This window comes from Ooceraea biroi, chromosome 7 (assembly GCF_003672135.1).
Source record: "Ooceraea biroi isolate clonal line C1 chromosome 7, Obir_v5.4, whole genome shotgun sequence".
In the NCBI taxonomy this organism is placed as follows: domain Eukaryota; kingdom Metazoa; phylum Arthropoda; class Insecta; order Hymenoptera; family Formicidae; genus Ooceraea; species Ooceraea biroi.
Genome location: NC_039512.1, coordinates 12,417,435 through 12,439,493, shown reverse-complemented (window position 1 = coordinate 12,439,493; position 22,059 = coordinate 12,417,435). Strand labels below are relative to the sequence as shown.

Below are 22,059 nucleotides of genomic sequence, written 5' to 3'. Positions count from 1 at the left end.
GACTTTGCGGTACACTTCAGAATACTTTTCGATTTATCGATAGCTTCCGGATTGCATCAATCATGGAGCGCGGCGCGCGGTGAGTAACGCTCAAATAACTGTCCAATATCCACACTTTTTATTATCCGAAAGTAATAGATTTTCATAAATATCTTTCATAAAGTGCTGCACTCTCGTTGCGTCACATTAAATATCATATAATCGTGCATCGGACAAATGATACAACATAATGATTTCGTATCATACGAATACGTGTAATCGCGTTATCGATAGGATTTTAGGACGATCGGGTCGTATCGTCACATTATACTTCCGCTACTTTGAATACAAGGTATATTACAAGCTGTCGAGAGTGCGTTAAGCCTCATACGAAGTAATGCATCATATATTTTTTGACTTGAAGTATGCTTCCTCAACGATCCCGGCGCGTAAGAGGTGAAGTTGGCTGCCGCGCGGTGAGCATCGGCAATGTTCGCGACGTACGTCGGCCGTTCTCGGACGGTTCCGCGCGGTTTGGCGGGCAGTTCGTAGGTTGCATGGCGCGCTCCGTCCTCCAGTTTACGATCGGCGTTTAGATGAGTCGTGTCAACGAGTGTCGTTCGACCGGGTGCATCGTCGATCGCGAACTCGCGAAACGTGAAAGTGAAAGAGAGTTTTTTCCTCGCGCCGATCGATATCATGTCCTCCCGTAAAGATTCGGCGATGATCAGACTCGTACGAACGAAATGTGCACGCGACAAAATGCGACGTGAGTCACATTCGAATGGGAGACGACGAGCGACGGCGGATCGGATGTGATTCTTTTCCGCAGGGATCAAGATGATACCGCGCGAAGTGACGTGCCGGCATTAGACAACCGACTAATATACTTAATTCGAAGGAAAGGTATGTTTTTTTCTCTCGAATTTTATCTGTTTACGATCTGTTTGACCATTGCATTGGCTGCCATTACTAATCGCGATTATTGGCAGCAATTGATTGTGATCCATCTGTGCTAACTACCGGTTATCATTCTTCATTGACGAAGCATTACACAATGCTTTCTGATATTTTCTTAATTTTATACATTCCGTGATGTTAAAGTACACAGAACGTAAGAAATAATAGTAATGTCATTATATTATAAGCACGTTGATTGTCAGTCTCCTTTATTAATAAATTAAAGCGTTGATTAGACTAAATTACTCATATATAATATAAATTCTAAATGAAGAGATTAAATCTTCAATTTCAATTTCAGTGAAGAATCTATTTCTTAATTTCTTGTGCACTCGTAAAACTTCCCGTAAATCTTTCGCAAATTCATTCAGATTTTATATTCCGTAAATCTGCTGAAAATCCTCCATTCCACAATGAATTTCGTATATTTTTGCTTTGCTAGATCTTCGTATGGTGCATACCTGTTGATTCTCGATTCTGTAAAGCTCTCGCATACATCCCTCGAGCGATCGACGTCCAATTCGATAAACGCAAAGCCTCGCATAATTTCCTTTGATTTCCATAATAGACTTAATTTGCGCTTACTTATTTCAAGCTCCTCTTAAAACCAAATTAATACCTCTGATACTGCGATTACAAAAATGCTTTACGACCAATCTGCTTTGATTTAAAGGAGATTACTGGACTTCTCTGTCTTTCACGGATACAAACAAACTCTAAATTATTTTCTCGAGATCTCTCTAAATTATTTTTCTTCATTGCAACGATTTCTTCCGTAGCGAATTCTATTTTATTTCTTCCTCATTACGTCGCGGAACGAAATGCGCAAGATTGATTTGCATTCGCGTGCATTACTTCTTCAATAACAGATATTCAATCAGTACTCGGAATTGACGTAGACGCACTGCCAAACGGGTCGTCGTACGTTCGTCTTCCCCGACATGTTTACTCCTTTACAACTTGGCTCGCGCAAATAGATTTATTTTTCTGCACTGGTGAAATACAGTCGCGAGCGCACACGTACAATCCTACTGGTAAATATATCGTCCGGCGCGTCGCATATTCCGCGTCTATATCGCATGAGAACGAACGAATCGAGGCGTAAAGATTAGCCGAGTCGGTTGAATTTCGGTCCAGCTGCAGCGCCGCGCGCAGATCGTAAAGTCTGAATTCGCAAGACATACCGGCGGAAAATAATGGGTCATATAACTGAAATAGAGAGGAATCTCCTCTTTCTTTCTCCCTTTCACTCGCCGTTACTTATCATGATAAAATACGCGAAAAGACGTTCGCGAAATCCGTGAACTACATACGGAAAGTGGGATATCTTTTCGCTTCTTTCGAACTTTTATGTCAGAACAAGTGCTTCTGCTTCTACTTACCGCCATAAACGTTCACTTTTTATTCGTATATTACTCATTGATACTCGAAGATATTCGCGAGAAGAAATAGTGTCAGCGTTGAATATTTCACATCAATGAGCAAGAATTCGTAGATTTAACAATAATTAACTTCCGCTTCCAAAGGTTGATAATAATTATCACGTAGATAAACACTTCAGCAATTAGTATAGAACTAGACCGTCCGAGAATCTATAAATATCAAACGTGAGCGGTGGACGAAGCTTCTGCTTAACCCTGCTTGCTTCATTTCGAAATTCAAGACTTTAGATCCACTTCGTAAACTTGAAAGGGTTCGGGATCATTCCGAAGTTCTCCGGCCGTCATTTAGCGCGCAGCTTTGCCATGTTCTCCCTACCATTTTGTCGTTCAGAACACTCGGTCTGCTTCGTTGCTGATCGCTAATAAAATAAAGCGCATTGTAGTCGCTTAATGAACTTGGAAACTTGACGTGCCTTCTCTGCTGTCTGTACCGTCTTAATCTTAATCTTTCACGTTCTTCCTTTTATCTCCTAATTCCGTTAATCGTCCGGGGACTTCTTCATCTGCGGACAATCCGATCGAACGTTGAGGTAAAAACACGGACTGTAGAAGACTGTGATTGCGTTTAAATTGCCTTTGTGGATCAAGCGAATTGGATTAAGTGGTTAATAGCGTTTATTTCGAAGGGATGCGGATTATACAATACGTCGGAATGACATATTAAGCGTGTGATATATGGCACACCGTGTCGCGACGAAAGAGTTAAGAATAGCGCTTAAGCAGCTCATTCAGTTGCTCTCGTGGCCTTTGTTGCTGCAGAAAATGGCACTACTGGAAGTTATGTCGCGGTTTGTAATACAGACTTGTAAATGTCGCTATTTTGTCTTCAACATTTTACATCCTATTATTACTGAATTTCAATTTATGAATTTAATTACTTCATAATTATCATTATTATCATTGTTGCTATTCAATATTAAATTTTCTTTCGAGTTTTCCTATTTTAACTAATTAATTACACGAGCCATGTTTTAATGTGTCTTAAATTTAAAATTCTTTTGGGCACAAGGGAATAAGAAAAAGCACTCCTTTATAAATTATTACTAACATGATGTTCAGCTCATTCTATCGTGTAATACATTTTAGAATAGCTTTGCAGGCTGTTACGGGGTTGCTATTTCGCGGAAAGAATATAAAAAGCTGCGAGAGTAACGGCAATGCAGGATCATATTGTAGGCATTTCAAGACATCGTTACTAGAGATAACAAATCAAAATAATGTTCGTTCTTACGTTGCCGTTGAGTTGCTACCTCGCATGCTTACAATAAATCCTATGGAAACCATTATTATGATTGTACATTTCCAACTAACTTGAAAATACCATTGAATTATATTATATTTCGGTTATATTGTAATATCAATTAAATATCATAAAAGCACCGGGGACTGCGTGTTAGTTGAAAAAGTCCTCATTTTCTTTTCGTAATTATTATAAAATTATCACAAATTCTTTTTATAAATATTATTTTAATAATGCTCTTCATGATAATAATTTTTTAGTTTTTTAATTTAATATAAAGCCAAAGAGATAACGTTATATGGGCAGCCTGTAATTAAGACCCATATCGTATTACTATTTTAAAATTAATGAAGGTATTTCGCTCTCACGGTAAGACAATCTAAACGACCCAAGATACTATGTTTAAAATTAAATGACTTACAAAGTAGTCCCCATGAATCGTGAACAAAGACCTTAAGATGTATAAGAGAAAACTTCGTAAAAGAAAAATGAGATGAAAATTCTAAAGTGCAACTGAAGATAATGTGACATAAAACGCAGATTTACTCGCTGTCACTCTGAACTTCACGTGACGTTCTGCAAAGGAATACGTCTGAAAAATTACACGCTTCTTGCTTACTATCTACAAGTCCTAAAGGGAATCTGCATCCCTAAAATTGGTTCATCTTGTCTTGGGTAACTGTGTCCAATAATAGCTAGGACTTTAAACCTCTTTTTGTCGAGGGAACATTCAGAGTATATCTTTAGCGCTGAGCTCGCCAATGGAGCCACATTGCTCAATATGATGCTATAACAATAAACGATAATTGTCGCGAACCGCCGAATTAAGCCGCTTCGAAATTCGTGTGGCGGCAAAAATGTTTTTCCGTGATCGGAAATTTCAATTTAACGGCATATCGCTGCAGCTGGATTACACGTAAATATCAGGTTTCCGCTTTTGAGGATCCGGCTTTGTGGGATGAATTCTTCTCTGTCCATTCTCCTTCCGACTCATTTATTTTAGCGGACGCTGACAGCCGCGAGATTTCCTTTGCGCCCACTGAAAGATCGCGTCAAATTTTCATTTCCGCCCACGATCCGCTTTCATTTTTTCTTCTTTTCTTCTTTTCGTTTTCTCTGTTCCGCCGACGAACCTGTACGGCGATATTGAGTGGGCTATCCACGCCAGTCCCAGGAACAAGAGCGTGCATGGGCTTACACAAGACGCGTGGTGTATGTCGACCGTTGTAAATCAGCCTGCAGTGTACATATCATAGGCCAGCTAAGGCTGGCAGGAAGCGAAATTAGGGCAAACGGGGGATACTCCCGGACGTGTCATTCTCGATTCCGCGGTAAGGGACAGGGAGACCTTACCCGGAAATTGATTCTACATTAATATCATCTTACGCGACGCATTTCACACGCGCGCGCACGTGTATACGTACGAATTTAGCTTGAGATATACAGGGTGAGGCACCTGAAACAGGCCACCTGAATATCTCGGCTGTTATTGGTGACAGAAAAAAATGTGTCAGACCAAACTTGCATGGTTTCGAGGGACACATAATTTGTTCTAAATAGTTTTTTATTAGGTGGACGCGTAGAGGTCATATAAAGGTCAACTTTGTTTTTTTAAATGGTATGATATGTTTTTTTACGTACTATCTGTAGAGCGTTTGAAGATGCGCACATTGATCTACGGGTCAAAATCATTCGAGGTCACTGAAGGCCAACTGTAAGGGAAAATAATTTACTTTATATTGCCTAGAGTTCTCTGCTATTAAAAATACTGTAAACTCAGAAATGAAAAAGTACTAGCCCTTAGAAATTTGTTCTTTTTCCGCGAAGTTCTGAGTTGTTGTTATCATTTTTTATATTGCCTAGAGTTCTCTGCTATTGAAAATACCGTAAATTCAGAAATGAAAAAGTTCTCGAGTTAAAAATTTTTTTCTTCTCAGAGGAGTTCTGAGTTGATGATATCATTATTTTTTATATTGCCTAGAGTTCTCTGCTATTGAAAATACCGTAAATTCAGAAATGAAAAAGTTCTAGCCCTTAGAAATTTTTTCTTTTCCGAGAAGTTCTGAGTTGATGATATCATTATTTTTTATATTGCCTAGAGTTCTCTGCTATTGAAAATACTGTAAATTCAGAAATGAAAAAGTTCTAGCCCTTAGAAATTTTTTCTTTTCCGAGAAGTTCTGAGTTGATGATATCATTATTTTTTATATTGCCTAGAGTTCTCTGCTATTGAAAATACTGTAAATTCAGAAATGAAAAAGTTCTAGCCCTTAGAAATTTTTTCTTTTCCGAGAAGTTCTGAGTTGTTGATATCATTATTTTTTATATTGCCTAGAGTTCTCTGCTATTAAAAATACCGTAAACGAAGTTGACCTTTATATGACCTCTACGCGTCCACCTAATAAAAAACTATTTAGAACAAATTATGTGTCCCTCGAAACCATGCAAGTTTGGTCTGACACATTTTTTTCTGTCACCAATAACAGCCGAGATATTCAGGTGGCCTGTTTTAGGTGCCTCACCCTGTATATGAAGCTATAGTACCCGATCCCACAAATTTTCAATATCGACCCATTTCAATCTGGAAATATTATTCCGAGGATATTTGTATATAAATAAAGTGGAATTAATAATGATTAAAGAAATAATAAAATCAAATAAGGATTATTAATGATTATTAATGATCAGCACTTTCTAAAATTTTTACAAGATACCTGCTAGAGAAGTAGCTAGTTATATTAATAAAGTTGATTGATAAAATAATATAAACAAGAAAGATAGTAAAACATTCAAAGAGAAGTCGCATAATTTATTGTCAAATAACTTACAAAGCTAATACACCTATAAATGGTCTCCAAATGCTCTAAGAATAAGTTTTCGGATGATTAACGGGTAAACATAAATCACTCGAACAAAGTTATTGGAAAACCGCAACGCGCTCAATATCCCGCAGCCGAGCCGAAGTTACCATCTTCGGTGCGTTTGCATCCAAGATGCACACTGCGTTCTCATCGTCCTCTCGTGCTAACCACTCGCTCTGCTCGAGAGAACGAAATCGACAAGTCTGGAATCGATCACGAGTGTGTCGTCTTTCCTTTTTCCGTGAAATGCGAATTGATTATCCCCGCATGCGAGTACGCGTATCACGCGTATCACGGCGAGGCCACTCGGCCTCGGTGCCGATAGTCCTATAAATACAAATTTATGAGCGACACGTGCTACTCGTTTAGGGGCGTAAATCACAGCACTACCGGCGCAGCCCGTGGACAACGATCAGGTGGGAATGTGGGAAGCTTATCTCGTCGACGCTACCCGAGGGCAGCCTTGCGCGACATAAATCTTCGATTGAACAGGAGCGAAAAACTGAAATGCCATTAAGGTGCGCATTGCGGAAATAGAATAGGTCAGGCACCTTGCATATCGATTTATTTTTCTTCTTTAATCTGCTGATTTTATGCAAATCTATTCGGCTGCGAAATAGCCAAGTAGAAGGAATAGCGCGCGGTCGCACTTTGCCCGAGAGCCTGTTGTAAAATTTGGCAAATTATTAATATATTACAATTATGACGATAAATAAGAATATATTTTTTTCTTACGGTTAAAACTGCGTGCTTAATTCAATGATTAACGGAACGCTAATTCTCGCGAGCAGTAAATATTGGTCAGTAGTTGCCACTCCGAAGCGATTTATGCGATGTTTTTCTCTCGTAGTCTCATAATGTCATTCTCGTTTGTTTGTATCCGTGATCCAAGAAGAGCGAAGATACAAAGTGTAAAAGAGCGCGGTTTATCCAGTTCTGGCATGCGAACTGATGTCGCAACCTTTAGTACAAACAAGATGACAAGGTAAATCTTTGCCATAAAACGAGAATGTGATCTTCTGTCATCAGCGCATGATCGCACTCTAGTATTATCATAATTGCGTAACAAATCTACTTTTATCTATACTTAAAGATGAAGGAGTAAACGCTATGATATGCACAATTTGAAATTCATGCATATTCAATTTGCAAACGATGAATCGCGATCTTCCTGTTAACCGTGTCTAAAGACAAAATTATCTATTCTTTAAAACATTTTTTTAAATTTATGATATAGTTACGCACGCATGTAATCACACTTGATGATATGCACAATCTGAAATTCATGCATATTCAATTTGCAAACGATGAATCGTGATCTTTCTGTTAACCGTGTCTAAAGGCAAAATTATCTAGCTTTAAAAAACGTTTTAATATATATGTATGTAATCACACTCATATCAACGATCAACGAGAGCATGTTACAATTGCACAAAAATAAAATATCCGTTTCGCGCGTCCTCTCGCCATTACGCCACTATTGCACGTGGCGGAAGAAGACGATGAAGCGTGCGCGAGCGCGGGCCCGTTGCCAGCTGGCTCCAGAGAGAGCGGAAATCAGCGTCGCCGAAATAACGGCTAGTCTGTCGACCGGGGAACGTCATGGGATCAGAGCGAGGTTACTAAAAGCCGAATTGCTTTTTGCGCTCATGCAGTAGAGCCGGGCCGATCGTCCGCCGGCGATTGACGACGCGCGCGCGCGGCTGACAGCTTTAAATTAAAATCGCCGCGTCGTCATTGGCGCAGACTGACGACGCGCGGCGGCGAGCCGTCAGTCGCGAGGATTCGCGCATTAATCAACGGTGGTGTGTATATGTGGCCATTATCGCGAACGAGACGTCAATCTGCGAGCACGCGCACGCGTGTGCTATTGAATTAGTACGGAAAGAGACTCCATTATCGAATGAATCACGAGGACGAAGGATTGCACGATGTGATATCGCGATAAAAATAAAAAAGTCAATTGGAGCCTAAATTGCTGCGATCAGTGGGCGCCGCAAATAAATGTAACGGCTCAGGAAATTGGTTAGCAAACAACGCCTGATTCTCCAATTTGGATCCTTCGGACTCGTTAAAATCGCAGAAGATTGTAGATAAAGAATGTAATAAAGGGAACGAAGGGATCGCAACGCGAATAAAATATAAACGGATGTGTAAATGAAGCATTGGATGGAAAATGAGAGAGTACCACTGATTCGTATAAATTTACATTCTTTATAAAGGAAGTCTCGGACGTAATTCTACGTGAAATGCATTTCACGCATGAATTCCTTTAGACACGAAGGACACGTTCTATTAATGTGATCGTCTTGAATGGTTCTCACGTAGAGATTCATTACCGGCGGATTAATTTCGCCGACAAGGACGGGCATGTAAAGTTTCTCTAGCGGAACCGCCGCAGGATTTGCCGCTGATGCTTTTCTGATTGTGTTAGAAAGTTTGGCCAATTCCGCGCCGGTGCTTTTTCAATCCTTCATTATTGCCTTCCGCGCTTTTCCTCTCCGCTCGGTGCATTTCCTGCGATTCGCTCGCTGATCTATGTTTAATAACGGCTTTAATTTTTGCAATCGTCAATTATCGGAGACTTTGTCGCGTATTTTACACGAACGATATCTCTCGCGCGAGAGAGAAATAGAGACGAAGTGCAGATTTTCCGGAAGCGCCGTTGAGACGAAGGAAAGGTCGAGAGCGAGAACTACCTGACACTTCATTAAGGATCGAAGACTTCATTAAGTAAGCAAACACATCGAAGCTTGCATTCGTAATTTAGCGAATACAGTTCACTAAAGCAATTTGTCGCGCGAGGCGGTATCGTGTCCGCGCTTTTGTCGATACTCGGCGTCGCATTTCTGATTTTATTCCTGCTACTTCTCTGGCACTTTCCCATCGAAACGCACTGAGAAACTTTACTGACACTGCGCGATTCGCAGTTGACGCAGACAGATTATTAGCAACAATGCATAAGTCACTGTCGCACCGTTATCGACTACAAGCGCATAGTTCCACGAAGTATTGTCAGTCTAGAGATCGATATTGCCTTGTGTTTTATTTTTAGCTAATTGCAAATAAATATTCCGACCGATATATCAAAACAAATTGTGGAACGCGAGGAATGTTTTTATCATTGATATTTTCAAACGCTGAAAATCGCGAGTTTGACGAAAATCAATTTTGATCGCGATTTCGCATTTACGTTCGCTTGAGTTTGCGTTGCGCGAATTCTATTACGGGAAAAATGCCAACGGATAGAATTAGTTTCGCGCAATAACGTTAGGTAAATATTGGAAATGGCGGGTAATAGTCGTCGAAACTCGTCGATTGTCTATAAATTCGGAGATGTCCAGCTTCAGCTGGTTTTTCGCGCGTGCAGGTGCGCGATCGTTCGCGAGGCGTTTACTGTTCTCTCTCTCTCTCTCTCTCACACACACACACACACACACACACAATCAATTTTCGGCAACTGCGACACGTATGAAATATCATGCGTTTGACGTGCAACCGATTACTACCAGCTGTTGCGCGACCACGTGGTCACGAATTTTGATTCTTGCGTTTGAACAACGTGATCAGAATATTTAGTCCATTTTACGTATGCATTTATGATAATTTATGATAGTAAGCTATGATAATTTATGATAATCGAATAAGATGCGACTGCTCGAAAAGAAGATTTCTGTTCCGAAAGAAATGAACTTATATTTTGCTTTAGATCTCAGTTTTGCATTTTAATTTCTCCTGCAAAATACCTAGTAATAATTTATAGTTAACATTTCATATTAACAGTTAATAAAATTAACTATTAATAATGAAAATCCTGAATTTCTCCTAACACACCGTTTTTATTCGTATCATATTTTTTACTCTGTTCTATATTATCAGATATGGTATTATATTATTAGATATAGTTTATTCAGTCACGGAAATTTTCAAAATTTTCAAATGTATGACACTTGTACAAACATTTTATGCAGTATTTTATGCAGTAGTTTATGCAGTATTCCATTTTTTCAAGGTTATTTCCTGGTGCGATACGAAAGTCGCGTCATACACTATTTGCATATATGCGATTGTGGTATCTAAGCAAGCGCAGACAGTATTAAGCACATTATTGAGGGTTAGAAATGCTTCGTAGCTAATATCCGCTAATACCATCCTTAATGTTTAACAATTCACGAATCTCGCTATAGAATCAATGTTTTATTTAACTTAACTCGGAGGAACAATACATATTTCGCTCACGTAAAGGGTAAGAGAGGGTCAGTAAAGTTGGCAGCCCATTTTTTAGAAACCCTTTTTTTTTCTTAGAGTTCCCGCTTCTTTACGAAGAGTTCTAGAGTTCTAGCATAAAAAAGCAAGAGTTCTGCTTTATATCTCAAAATAATTAGAAAATAAAAACTGGGCTTCCAGCTTCTCCGTGAAGCTGGAAGCCTACATAACGAAAATCGATTTTCAACCAGTATTTCGAATAGATCTCGATTAATACTAGAGTTCCTGATAGTTCCCCACCAGTATAAACAAAACTGACAAAGTTCTAAATAAAAAACAGAAATGAACACAACTTTGGCAGAAATTATATAAGTTTCGATGGGCTTCTCGGCAAAATCGACGAGTTCCAGTTTTGAAAAAATATTTTTCTAACAGTGCTAATCATATTTAAGAAGTTCCTGAAGAGTTCCATGCATTATCACTGTTATACAATTTTTAAATAAATTAATAAATCCCGAAACACGCAGACCTGACATACTAGGATGGGCTTCCAGCCGAATCCGACGAGTTCCAGTCTTGAAAAAATAGTTCGTGACATGTACAATGCCTTTCCAAAGAGTTCTGATAGGAACAACGAGTAGAAAATTAAAAAAAAATTATTTCGCCCAAAGAGTGAACGTTTTCGACTTTACCAGTGAGACGCTGGTTGATTTTCGAGAGTTCTGTCTCACTGGTAAAGTCGAAAACGTTCACTCTTTGGGCGAAATAATTTTTTTTTTAATTTTCTACTCGTTGTTCCTATCAGAACTCTTTAGAAAGGCATTGTACATGTCACGAACTATACGAGAACTGTTTTAGAATAAGCAGAACTCTCGAAAATCAACCAGCGTCTCACTGGTAAAGTCGAAAACGTTCACTCTTTGGGCGAAATAATTTTTTTTTAATTTTCTACTCGTTGTTCCTATCAGAACTCTTTGGAAAGGCATTGTACATGTCACGAACTATTTTTTCAAGACTGGAACTCGTCGGATTCGGCTGGAAGCCCATCCTAGTATGTCAGGTCTGCGTGTTTCGGGATTTATTAATTTATTTAAAAATTGTATAACAGTGATAATGCATGGAACTCTTCAGGAACTTCTTAAATATGATTAGCACTGTTAGAAAAATATTTTTTCAAAACTGGAACTCGTCGATTTTGCCGAGAAGCCCATCGAAACTTATATAATTTCTGCCAAAGTTGTGTTCATTTCTGTTTTTTATTTAGAACTTTGTCAGTTTTGTTTATACTGGTGGGGGAACTATCAGGAACTCTAGTATTAATCGAGATCTATTCGAAATACTGGTTGAAAATCGATTTTCGTTATGTAGGCTTCCAGCTTCACGGAGAAGCTGGAAGCCCAGTTTTTATTTTCTAATTATTTTGAGACATAAAGCAGAACTCTTGCTTTTTTATGCTAGAACTCTAGAACTCTTCGTAAAGAAGCGGGAACTCTAAGAAAAAAAAAGGATTTCTAAAAAATGGGCTGCCAACTTTATTGACCCGGTAAGAGATCCATCCGCGTGATTTTTTTCATATTACAAAAAAACGTATTTGTTTAATTGATTAGCAAGTGCATTCCGCGCTTTAGTTAGTGAATAGTTTATTGCGACATTTTGCCCTCCTTATTCAGTCACGTTTTTGCACAGCCGCAGAAATAAAACCTCGAAAAACTGCGAAAGAGCTTAATTTGATGCGGTGTCCGCGGAAAGCTGTAAAACTGAATTTGGCGGAACGCGGGAGCAGCCAAAAGGTCGTTAATGTATTCGTTGATATACATATATTCGCGAGCTCAGCCGGTGAGCCACGTGCTTTCTGTCGACCACGGATTCTGAGGCGAATTCCAAGTCAATTATTCCTCAGCGAGGATTATTATTATCCCGATGGAAACAAGGTGATTCACAGATAGTCGGGATAAATCCTATTTGCATCTTGTTATCATAAATTGCCTCTTATGTCGCGTGGTTGTACGGTAATCAAATTCCAGAACTCGAAAGAGACGGAAAAGATAGAATGCACATCATGAGTTACTTCTTCAGTCTCTTCATGTATCATTGCGAGAATGTTTTACATAATTGATGTGAAAATCACATTTAGGAAGTACGCGAGAGATATCGCAAAAGAAGGAACGGTTCTTTTGTGATATGCGTCATTAGCAATCTTCATTATAAAACGATGTCGCATCAGAAGAACTACGTTGCAGTACACTGTGTCACACTCGAATGATTTTTCCTTCATTTTTCTTTCGTATAATACCGCGCTCTCTTGGGAAATGCATCGTGGATGCGACCGCGGTACATTTGCGAGTCCAGCTGCAGCATCACCGCTGGGCGCATTTGATAATTCGATTTTCTCTGTCGGAAATGGAATTCCCGCTTCTGGCTGGATGTGCCAAGCTTCCAAAAAAATTGCCAAATGCAACATAAAAGTAGCGATATATTGTCACAATAAGTTAAACATACTTCTTTTGTGCATAATAATTGTGCATACTCCTTTTGGCGCATAATTATTGATTATATAATTTTATGTCTAGTAATTTTACTCAGGCGAGATTATAATAGTTAATATCTAGAGATGTTATAAATTAATTAAATTAACAGTAATCCTATAATAATTCTGTTCTAAATAATCATATGCTAGAAAAATGTATTAAAAATATGGTCAAGATTGATACTAAAATGAAATATAAAAAAAGGACATAGAAGTTGTAGTTGGAATATTAACATAATTTATATTTTTATTAAAAATATAGAGAGCGTACCACACGTTTAAGTGCATAAATTTAAGTACAATATAGCACAATTTTGATGTAAATATTCGAGAGAATATTCCGTTTCTCGTCGTATACTACTATGTGTGCATAATATACGCTACGCAGGATTTAATTAATACTATAAGTAGTACAAATTATTCATGTAAATATCGCTTGATATTAATGCAATACAATAATGCAATACGGTTTTAAGGGCTCTTAAAGGCCAAAGCAACATGATGAATGTCCATCACTACAGTTCCACCATTCTGCAATCCCGTGCGCGATTTTTAGTTTGATCGCGTTCGCGCAAGCTGTTTTGTAAGCCGAGTTTAATGCATGGAATCGCAATGAAATGTACGTGTCGAGAGAGCCGCACATAAATGTTCGGAAACTATTACATCTTTCTATTACATAGAAAGCTCGTGAGCTTCCATTTCATTTGGAATCCTCGACTTGATGTGTGATCGCGCCTCTAAACGAAATGCAATTTTTATTACATCGTTTTCTCGCACGTTTACTCGAGAGCACTTCAGTGCAATATTCTTTAAGTTCCCGAGCGTACGCACGCGCGAATAAAAGAGCACTCTAAATCTTGATCCGCACGCCGTAGGTTTCAGTCACGAATCTAATATTCTTTATGATACGCAAAGCACGCAAAAAGCTATTTTCCGCGAGTGTTACCAGAAAAACACACGACACTTTAGAATTTCAGCTGCGGAGATCGATGGTTCATTCGAATTTGCTTTTAGGATGATTCGAGATTAAAATCTTCCTCCCGCGATATGAATTATTCAATGGTGCTTGACACACGGAGATCGCGTGTGCGACTCTTTTCGAATTGCGTTCTGGAATTCAAGCCTTGAAACGAAAACGAAAAACGGACGTTAGAACTGCTATTTAAAAATGAATGATACGACGCGATTTTTTCAATCATCAACTTCGATTTTTATTTTTCGACGCTCGGTCTTGATTTTGTTTCAAATCCTAAATTTACGAATGTTAGTGCACTTTATGCCCTGGTCGCGTTTATCGAGCATAAATCGGGCATAAATTGGACTCTCTTCCGTGAACACAGTTGTGTTCCACGTGTCTGCACAGCAAACACGCTCTGAGATATTGCGCGCAAATGTCGCCATGTTGATGTCGCGACGATGCATTTAGCAGCTGCATTATGTGACTGGATCACGAGGAGTAGAATGATCCATCATCGATTATCGATCGTATGAAGACGAACATTAATTCACCTGCGTGGGAAACGTGGCACATCTAACATTTAAGGCAAAGCCGTTAGGATCTCAGTCTTAAGCGCTCTAAGTATGCCAAGCTAAAGCCGAAGCTGAAGTTTCATTAAAGGAACTGAAAGAAAATGGCTCACGCTGATAGGCGAAACGAGTAATGTCCCTTCTTTCGAAAACAATCGTCGCTGATCTTTATTGATTGCACCGTTCCGAATGCATGCTTCAAAGTCCCTTTAACACTCCTAATTGAAGTCAAATACTTGAGTGTTTGATCGAATGTAAATCCACTTCGTGACTGCAGGAAAGAATTTAAGTAAAGCAATTCGATCACCTCTTACTTTTAAGAGACTTTAAAAGTTTACAAGTGGATAATTTTGCAGTTTTTTGAATTTTGACACATTTTTGCATATGTTTTATTGAAAGAAAACTTGTTCTTTAAACTTATTTTTCTTATCAAGGAATCCTTATTTTTTTAAATACCTAATATTGCAAAATTTATTTTTATCCTAGTCATTCTTACGTTATTAGAGATTTGAAGAATAGTTTCAAGCATTGTCTTTTCATGTTTGCAATACTTAAATCAAGATATTCTTTATACTATCATATAGAAGTTTTATATACAAGGTTGGGAAGGAATTTCTTTGAGAAAATAAAGAATTATATAATTTTGAAAACATATTGTGATATAATATAATCTTTTCTATTTTAACCTCTCTCTACTTGGCTGGATTTAATCCTGTTCCCAAGGTTAAAAAATATCTCAACTAATCCTGTATTGTTAAAAAACGAGGCAATTCGTTCGCTGATTCATAAAAATACTATTACACAAGTGCGTTTGATCGAACAAAGGTCCAAAGATATTGCTCGACCCTTTACAGCTGATAATTTGTCTTTGGTTTTTCCAGTGTGGTGACGACGAATTGCGGCAGGGAGCGAGGAGACTCGAGTGGAACAAGTCGTGAAGATACCTGCGAAGCAACAGGAAGCTCGCTAAAAGCTTTGCGATGCGTAAAACGTAGGGTTGCGGCACGTCCTACTTTCAGTCGGACAGCCCTAGAATTCGGCGTTTTTACATCTGCGCCTAAACGTTTCTCCATTTTTCGGACCAAGAGTTTTTGTCAATCGCGCAGTGAAACTGAAAAAAGTGATGATTAACGTAAATTCAAGCGTTACTAGATCTCTCTCATTTGACTGCTTCATTCCAGTTACGCAGTCGTTTCCGTGCACGTACCGCTTTTCCACCCTTTAAAATGCGACAACTCTAGTGAACCTTCGCGCCGCGAAGTGGTGCCGCGATAACGAGCGCGACTCGTGAGTACGTGACGATCTTTTCACGTGAGAAATTTTCAACTATGATAATCTCATCCGCCAGAATGTCGGCCGTCGATGAACTAACGACCGTCGCGACGGAGAACAGCAGTAACACGACGGACTTTCCTGATTATGACATGAACGAATCACTCAGTCATTTTGAGTGGTTAGAGCTGGCGCCAATGCTGACCATCTACAGCTTGACTTTTCTGCTCGGATTAGCTGGTAAGTTCCTTTATCTGTCTCCACTTATGTCACACGAAAGTGATTTGATAAATTGCATATCATATCGATAACATTGAAATAATGGTTGATCTAGACAATATTGAGACAATATTGGGGCAATATAGCTAATCAATAAATTTTTTCTTTCGCCACAATAATGGGAAAAATCATATCGAATCCCTCGCTTTCTGATGAAATGTTCCGAAAGTTTCGCCAAATTTTCGCTAATGAAATGGATGTGAAAGATAGCTTACTGGGAGGATTGGACTAATAGTGCGTGCCTTAAACAGGCGGATTAGATGCAGTGTATCGAGCGTGAATATTTGCGAACGACAAATCTCGTCCCTCGTGCCGAACCCATGGCGACGACGTCGCGTATGCAAACTGCGCTAATATGCTCTTAATTACGACGCCATGATTACGCTGCAAGTTACGGACACTACGAACCACTTTGAACGGCTATAAAGACCCGCTTTACCTCCTTCATCAATTGGAATGCATTTCCTCGCATTTCTCGATTCCGCCCTACATGATAAAATTATTTCATTCGCATAATCAGATTAATAATTACTCGATGATAGTTTGAAGGAGTGCGCGGAATTCATGGACCGCGGCCAATCAGCGAGCGTATTTCAATCTGCCGTAACATAATTTTCCGTAATGTAATCATTGCGATTACAATCCGAAATGCGATTTGTTAACAATAGCGCATTTCAAATTTTTCTAAAATTGAACTATATCTCCTAAACTTATGTTTGAACTATATATTACAATAAAAATACACGTATTATATAATTATAATGGAGCATCTCCTCTTTTATTATTTTACTGTAAGTGTTAAAATAACACACATATATACCTGTGTGAAGTTAGCACCCCATTTTTGAAATTTTGAAATTCTAAAAGTTGTTCCAGGTTGTTCTAGACTTGTACCCAATTGTTCCAGAAGATCAAATTTATATAATAAAAATTGTCGCGGAAAATTGAAAAAAACAATTTTTTTACCTGGCACCCCATTTTTCGAAAATAAAACTTTTAACGGTTGTTCCAGATTGTTCTAGTTGTTCTAAACATTGTTCCAAAGTATTAGATTGATTGGTCAAAACCTTTACGAGATATCGAAAAAAAAAGAATTTTGGAAAAAAATCGTTTTTGGACATTCTTTCCCAAACAAACTAACTTACAACATTGTCGATTTAGAATATAGTTATAACCTTGTAGAACAACTCAGAACAAAAATTTCAAGACCATAGCAACAATATAAGGTCCACTTTACTCTTTAACGGAAAATATTATTTTTCTATTTTCTTGGGTAAAAAACTTGTTCCAGGCTTCCCGCTTTAGAACTATCGTTTTCTCGAGTAGAACAACCGGGAACAAAATTTATACGCCCCGATTCGAAACCTAAGGGTGACTTTACTCTTGTAACCTACTCGAAAAATGTGATTTTTTGAGATTTTCTTGGACATAGAACTTGTTCCAGGCTTCCCGCTTTAGAACTATCGTTTTCTCGAGTAGAACAACCGGGAACAAAATTTATACGTAAAGTCACCCTTAGGTTTCGAATCGGGGCGTATAAATTTTGTTCCCGGTTGTTCTACTCGAGAAAACGATAGTTCTAAAGCGGGAAGCCTGGAACAAGTTTTTTACCCAAGAAAATAGAAAAATAATATTTTCCGTTAAAGAGTAAAGTGGACCTTATATTGTTGCTATGGTCTTGACATTTTTGTTCTGAGTTGTTCTACAAGGTTATAACTATATTCTAAATCGACAATGTTGTAAGTTAGTTTGTTTGGGAAAGAATGTCCAAAAACGATTTTTTTCCAAAATTCTTTTTTTTCGATATCTCGTAAAGGTTTTGACCAATCAATCTAATACTTTGGAACAATGTTTAGAACAACTAGAACAATCTGGAACAACCGTTAAAAGTTTTATTTTCGAAAAATGGGGTGCCAGGTAAAAAAATTGTTTTTTTCAATTTTCCGCGACAATTTTTATTATATAAATTTGATCTTCTGGAACAATTGGGTACAAGTCTAGAACAACCTGGAACAACTTTTAGAATTTCAAAATTTCAAAAATGGGGTGCTAACTTCACACAGGTCACATATATTCTTATTATTTAAAATAAAATTTATGTATTATATTATTTGAAAATTTAAGTAATTTTATTAAATGTTGATCTTATTAAAAATAGTCTTTATTGCTTAATGCTCATTGCGCTTAAAATTGTTCTATCCTGATGATGGTTTTACAAGAATAAGCGTATTAAAATCTATCAATGACGTTAATTGCAGTGTCTATATACAAGGTTGAACAATATCATTATGTTACTCGCTTTTTTATTATCAAAGGAAGTTTATTAAGGATTGAATACCTCTTCAGCTCTTCCTCGGAAGCTCTTGTAATATAGGGAATTCGTGCTTCTCATACTCAGATCACGATTCTTTTCAGGTAACGTCGTTATCATCGCTTCCACCCTTTGTCCACGGCTCCGACCGCTACCAGCGACGCCAACCAACGTTTTCCTGGGGGGCCTTGCCACCGCCGACCTCGTGCTTATCATATTCTGCATACCTGTGAAGGTAAGTGACGACATGCACTGCTTTTTCCTCCAGGACGACGAGCGTTGCTTCCGTCGAGCAATAATTACTCGTAATGACAGCTCCTCGTTCATATTTCACTCGTGCGTTCATATTTCATACTATATATTGACTTATTGCATCAAAACCTTGCACGCATGATCGCGCATTTAAAAATTGAGGAAGTCTAATATAATTTTTGGTAATTAATTACTTTAACGGACCCAGCTCCGATGACCTTGACCTTGACATGTTGTCAAGGTCACCCTTCTGAGTGACCTTGAAGAAGTTTTAGCCGTCGTTCGTTGTTTGTTAAAAAGTTATAAACAAAGAAAGTTTAATGATTTCGCACGAATTTTTAGCTGTCCACGGGAAGCAAGAACATGATACTGACATATATTACAGAGGTTACCTTCCCGAATAACCCGCACTAGGTTTTAGTCGTCGATCGTTGTTTGTTAAAAAGTTATTAACAAAAATGTTTAATGAATAAAGCATAATTTTACGATACCATATACGTCACATACCATGTAGGTCACGCCGGAATCCGTGGCGTGTACCAGGTGATCAAAATCTGCACGGTGAAATCTGTTACACTGGCCCCGGCGGGGGGAGGGGCTTTGCCCCTCCCCCCCACCCTCCCGCGAAGCGGGCTGAAAACGAGCGTATGTGTCCGGGGCTCCAGTTTCGGAAAATATAACCTAACCAGGTTAGGTTAGGTTAGGTTAAGTTAAAGCAGAGAATACTTTGTATTTAACTGTTTGTGCTTTTGGTTAAAGTGAAGAATACTTTGTACTTATATTAAAAGAAACTATTCTATATATTAACAATTCACTGCTTTAAATGACTTTCCTTTCTTCGTTCATATACATATTCGTCGTTTATATTTTTCAATATTCAATATTCTTTCAAAATAACTACTATATTTTCGAAATTTCTTTTGTTAATAACTTTTTCATAAACAACGATCGACGACTAAAACCTAGTGCGGGTTATTCGGGAAGGTAACCTTTGTAATATATGTCAGTATCATGTTCTTGCTTCACGTGGACAGCTAAAAATTCGTGCGAAATCATTAAACTTTCTTTGTTTATAACTTTTTAACAAACAACGAGCGACGGCTAAAACTTCTTCAAGGTCACTCAGGAGGGTGACCTTGACAGCATATGTCAAGGTCAAGGTCATCGGGGTTGGGTCCGTTAAAGTACATAATTACCTAATTTTTGAATGTTAGCAAAAAAATTTGAATTTATAGGTGATATTACCGCTAATCAATGTATTATAAAAATGCAAACCGCGCGAGACATTAACTAAACTTTCATCTATTTTCAATTAAAGCTTCCGTGAAGAAATTGATTTAGAAAAGATGATTTATCGTTTTGAGCGTGTAGTTTATAAAAGTTGGGTTGGTTCGTATCTCTAAACTAGCTTATTCACAGCGCCGTTTCGTGGCTCCATTTATTATCCTCTGTTTTGTTCCTCTTGCTCCGCGCATAACTGCCATTCCGCCGTTGTTTCCGGCAGTTTCAGGCGAATTCGCGCGTAGACGAACAAGCAAGCGTACTCCCGTCGTCGTCGCCATTTCTTACACGAATGAAAGTGGAAATCGCGCCAGCTTCTAAAATTAAATGGCCACTCGACGTGCGGTTTCGTGACGGGTCGCACGCGAGAGACGGCCGACACTCGACATGCCGCCGCCGTTTGCTTATCTTTACGCGCTCTTGATATTTTCTCATACTTCTATAAAAGCCTCCTTTGTCTTTGATCCTGATTGCGCACGAACTTCTCGATCCGTATCCGTTAAGTTCGAATGGAATTCGACAAACTTTGGCTGGCAAGCCGTAATTTCGTATTCGCGTTCGCAGCCATCTATCTTTGATAGTGTAATCTATGCACGCACGCGAATAGCGTGAAGTGTAAAAGTGTGCGTTGGACACAGTATTGTATTAATTATTATTGTAGCTTTTTTTATCTATGCAAACATTAAGTTTGAAACTTAAACCTGAATTTTTACAATGATCGAAGATTTAGATCCAAATCTGTATCACTAATTCGAATCTTCGATCTGGATGTCGATCTTAATAATGACAATTCATTTGTTACGCGTTCTTGATACGATCGTGCCTCCAAGCAACTTACGTTGCTTGTCGATTAATTACTTTCCGAGAGCGATTAATTCGCAAGGAGTAAGAATTCGTCTGCCGTGTCACGTGATGTCTTGCGGGGGAGGAGGAGGAGGTTCTTGCGGAATGATAAATTTATCAGACCCTGCAGTTTAATTGTTAATTTGTCGGTTGTACGTACGCGCGCACGATTAATCGGCACATTGTGGTTGATTCTTGGCGTGGGAGGGATTGCGGAGGGAAACGCCGTGTAATAATCGTCCTCGTTATCGGCGCGAAATGAAGCGAATTGCGGGACGGTCGCTAGAGGACCCATCGCGAAATCGGGAAACCCCGTTGCCTCGTATTCCCGACAATGGTTTAATCCTTAAGACCACGCCGCATGTGTCGACAATCTGGGTTAATTAACCTGTATTAGCGATTCCGCTGTCCTTTTTTAGATCGCAATCCCCATCTGCTAACAAATCGAGTTAAGGAGAGTTAAGCTGCTAACCGACTGCTCGGGGCGTAGTCGGGCTTAAGTATAAGTTTTAAGGAAAGCAAGGAGAGATTCTACATAGACGGTTCATTTTGTATAGGCTTGTCGAGATTAACAAGTAAAAAATTGAATCTTTCAATTTTCTCCCTTGTACTTTCCTCGTTGCACGGTTTATGTGTTTGTGAGAATAAGTGTCTAAACATATATTTACTGTACCTTTCTATTAAATACAAATAAAGTATAAATTAATGTATATTTATCTTATTTCATATTATTCTTCTATAATAATTTTAAATTTAAATATCACGATTTTAAAATACTGTCATCCATATTTACAAAATGTTGCAAAATATGGTAGAGCGATCGGACTAACATTTTTAACAAAAATTAATTCTGTTAAAAAAACACACCGTATTGATTTATACACCTAATTTTACAGTTTATGTTTTACAGTTACAATTTATGTTTTATCGCGCAGAATCTTTTTAACAACAGAAAATATGGCAAAAATAGAACATAAAATATGGCCGTGATATATGGAACATAGGGCAAGTCAGTTTCATCTCGAGTACCATGTAGAATCTTGTGAGCACGACATAGGTTCTTTCAAATGGCAACTAGC

General features: G+C 38.4%; 1 protein-coding gene across 6 annotated transcripts in view; it reads left to right on the top strand.

The window, feature by feature from the left end:
• The first annotated feature begins 532 nt into the window (after positions 1 to 532).
• Positions 533 to 22,059, top strand: part of LOC105279753 (QRFP-like peptide receptor) — a 97,063-nt gene continuing 75,536 nt past the window's right edge. For 4 of the 6 annotated variants that reach the window (XR_893999.3, XM_011339745.3, XM_011339743.3 and 1 more), the window contains exons 1-3: positions 534 to 885; positions 15,624 to 16,254; positions 18,709 to 18,839. Coding sequence is in view for 4 of the 6 variants with exons in the window: in XM_011339745.3 (XP_011338047.1) it covers positions 16,071 to 16,254; positions 18,709 to 18,839 (315 nt within the window). In the remaining 2 variants the exon portion in view is untranslated. Of the gene's footprint in view, positions 886 to 15,623; positions 16,255 to 18,708; positions 18,840 to 22,059 lie in introns of all 6 variants that reach the window. The other 2 variants (XR_893998.3, XM_011339742.3) reach the window with 1 other exon arrangement.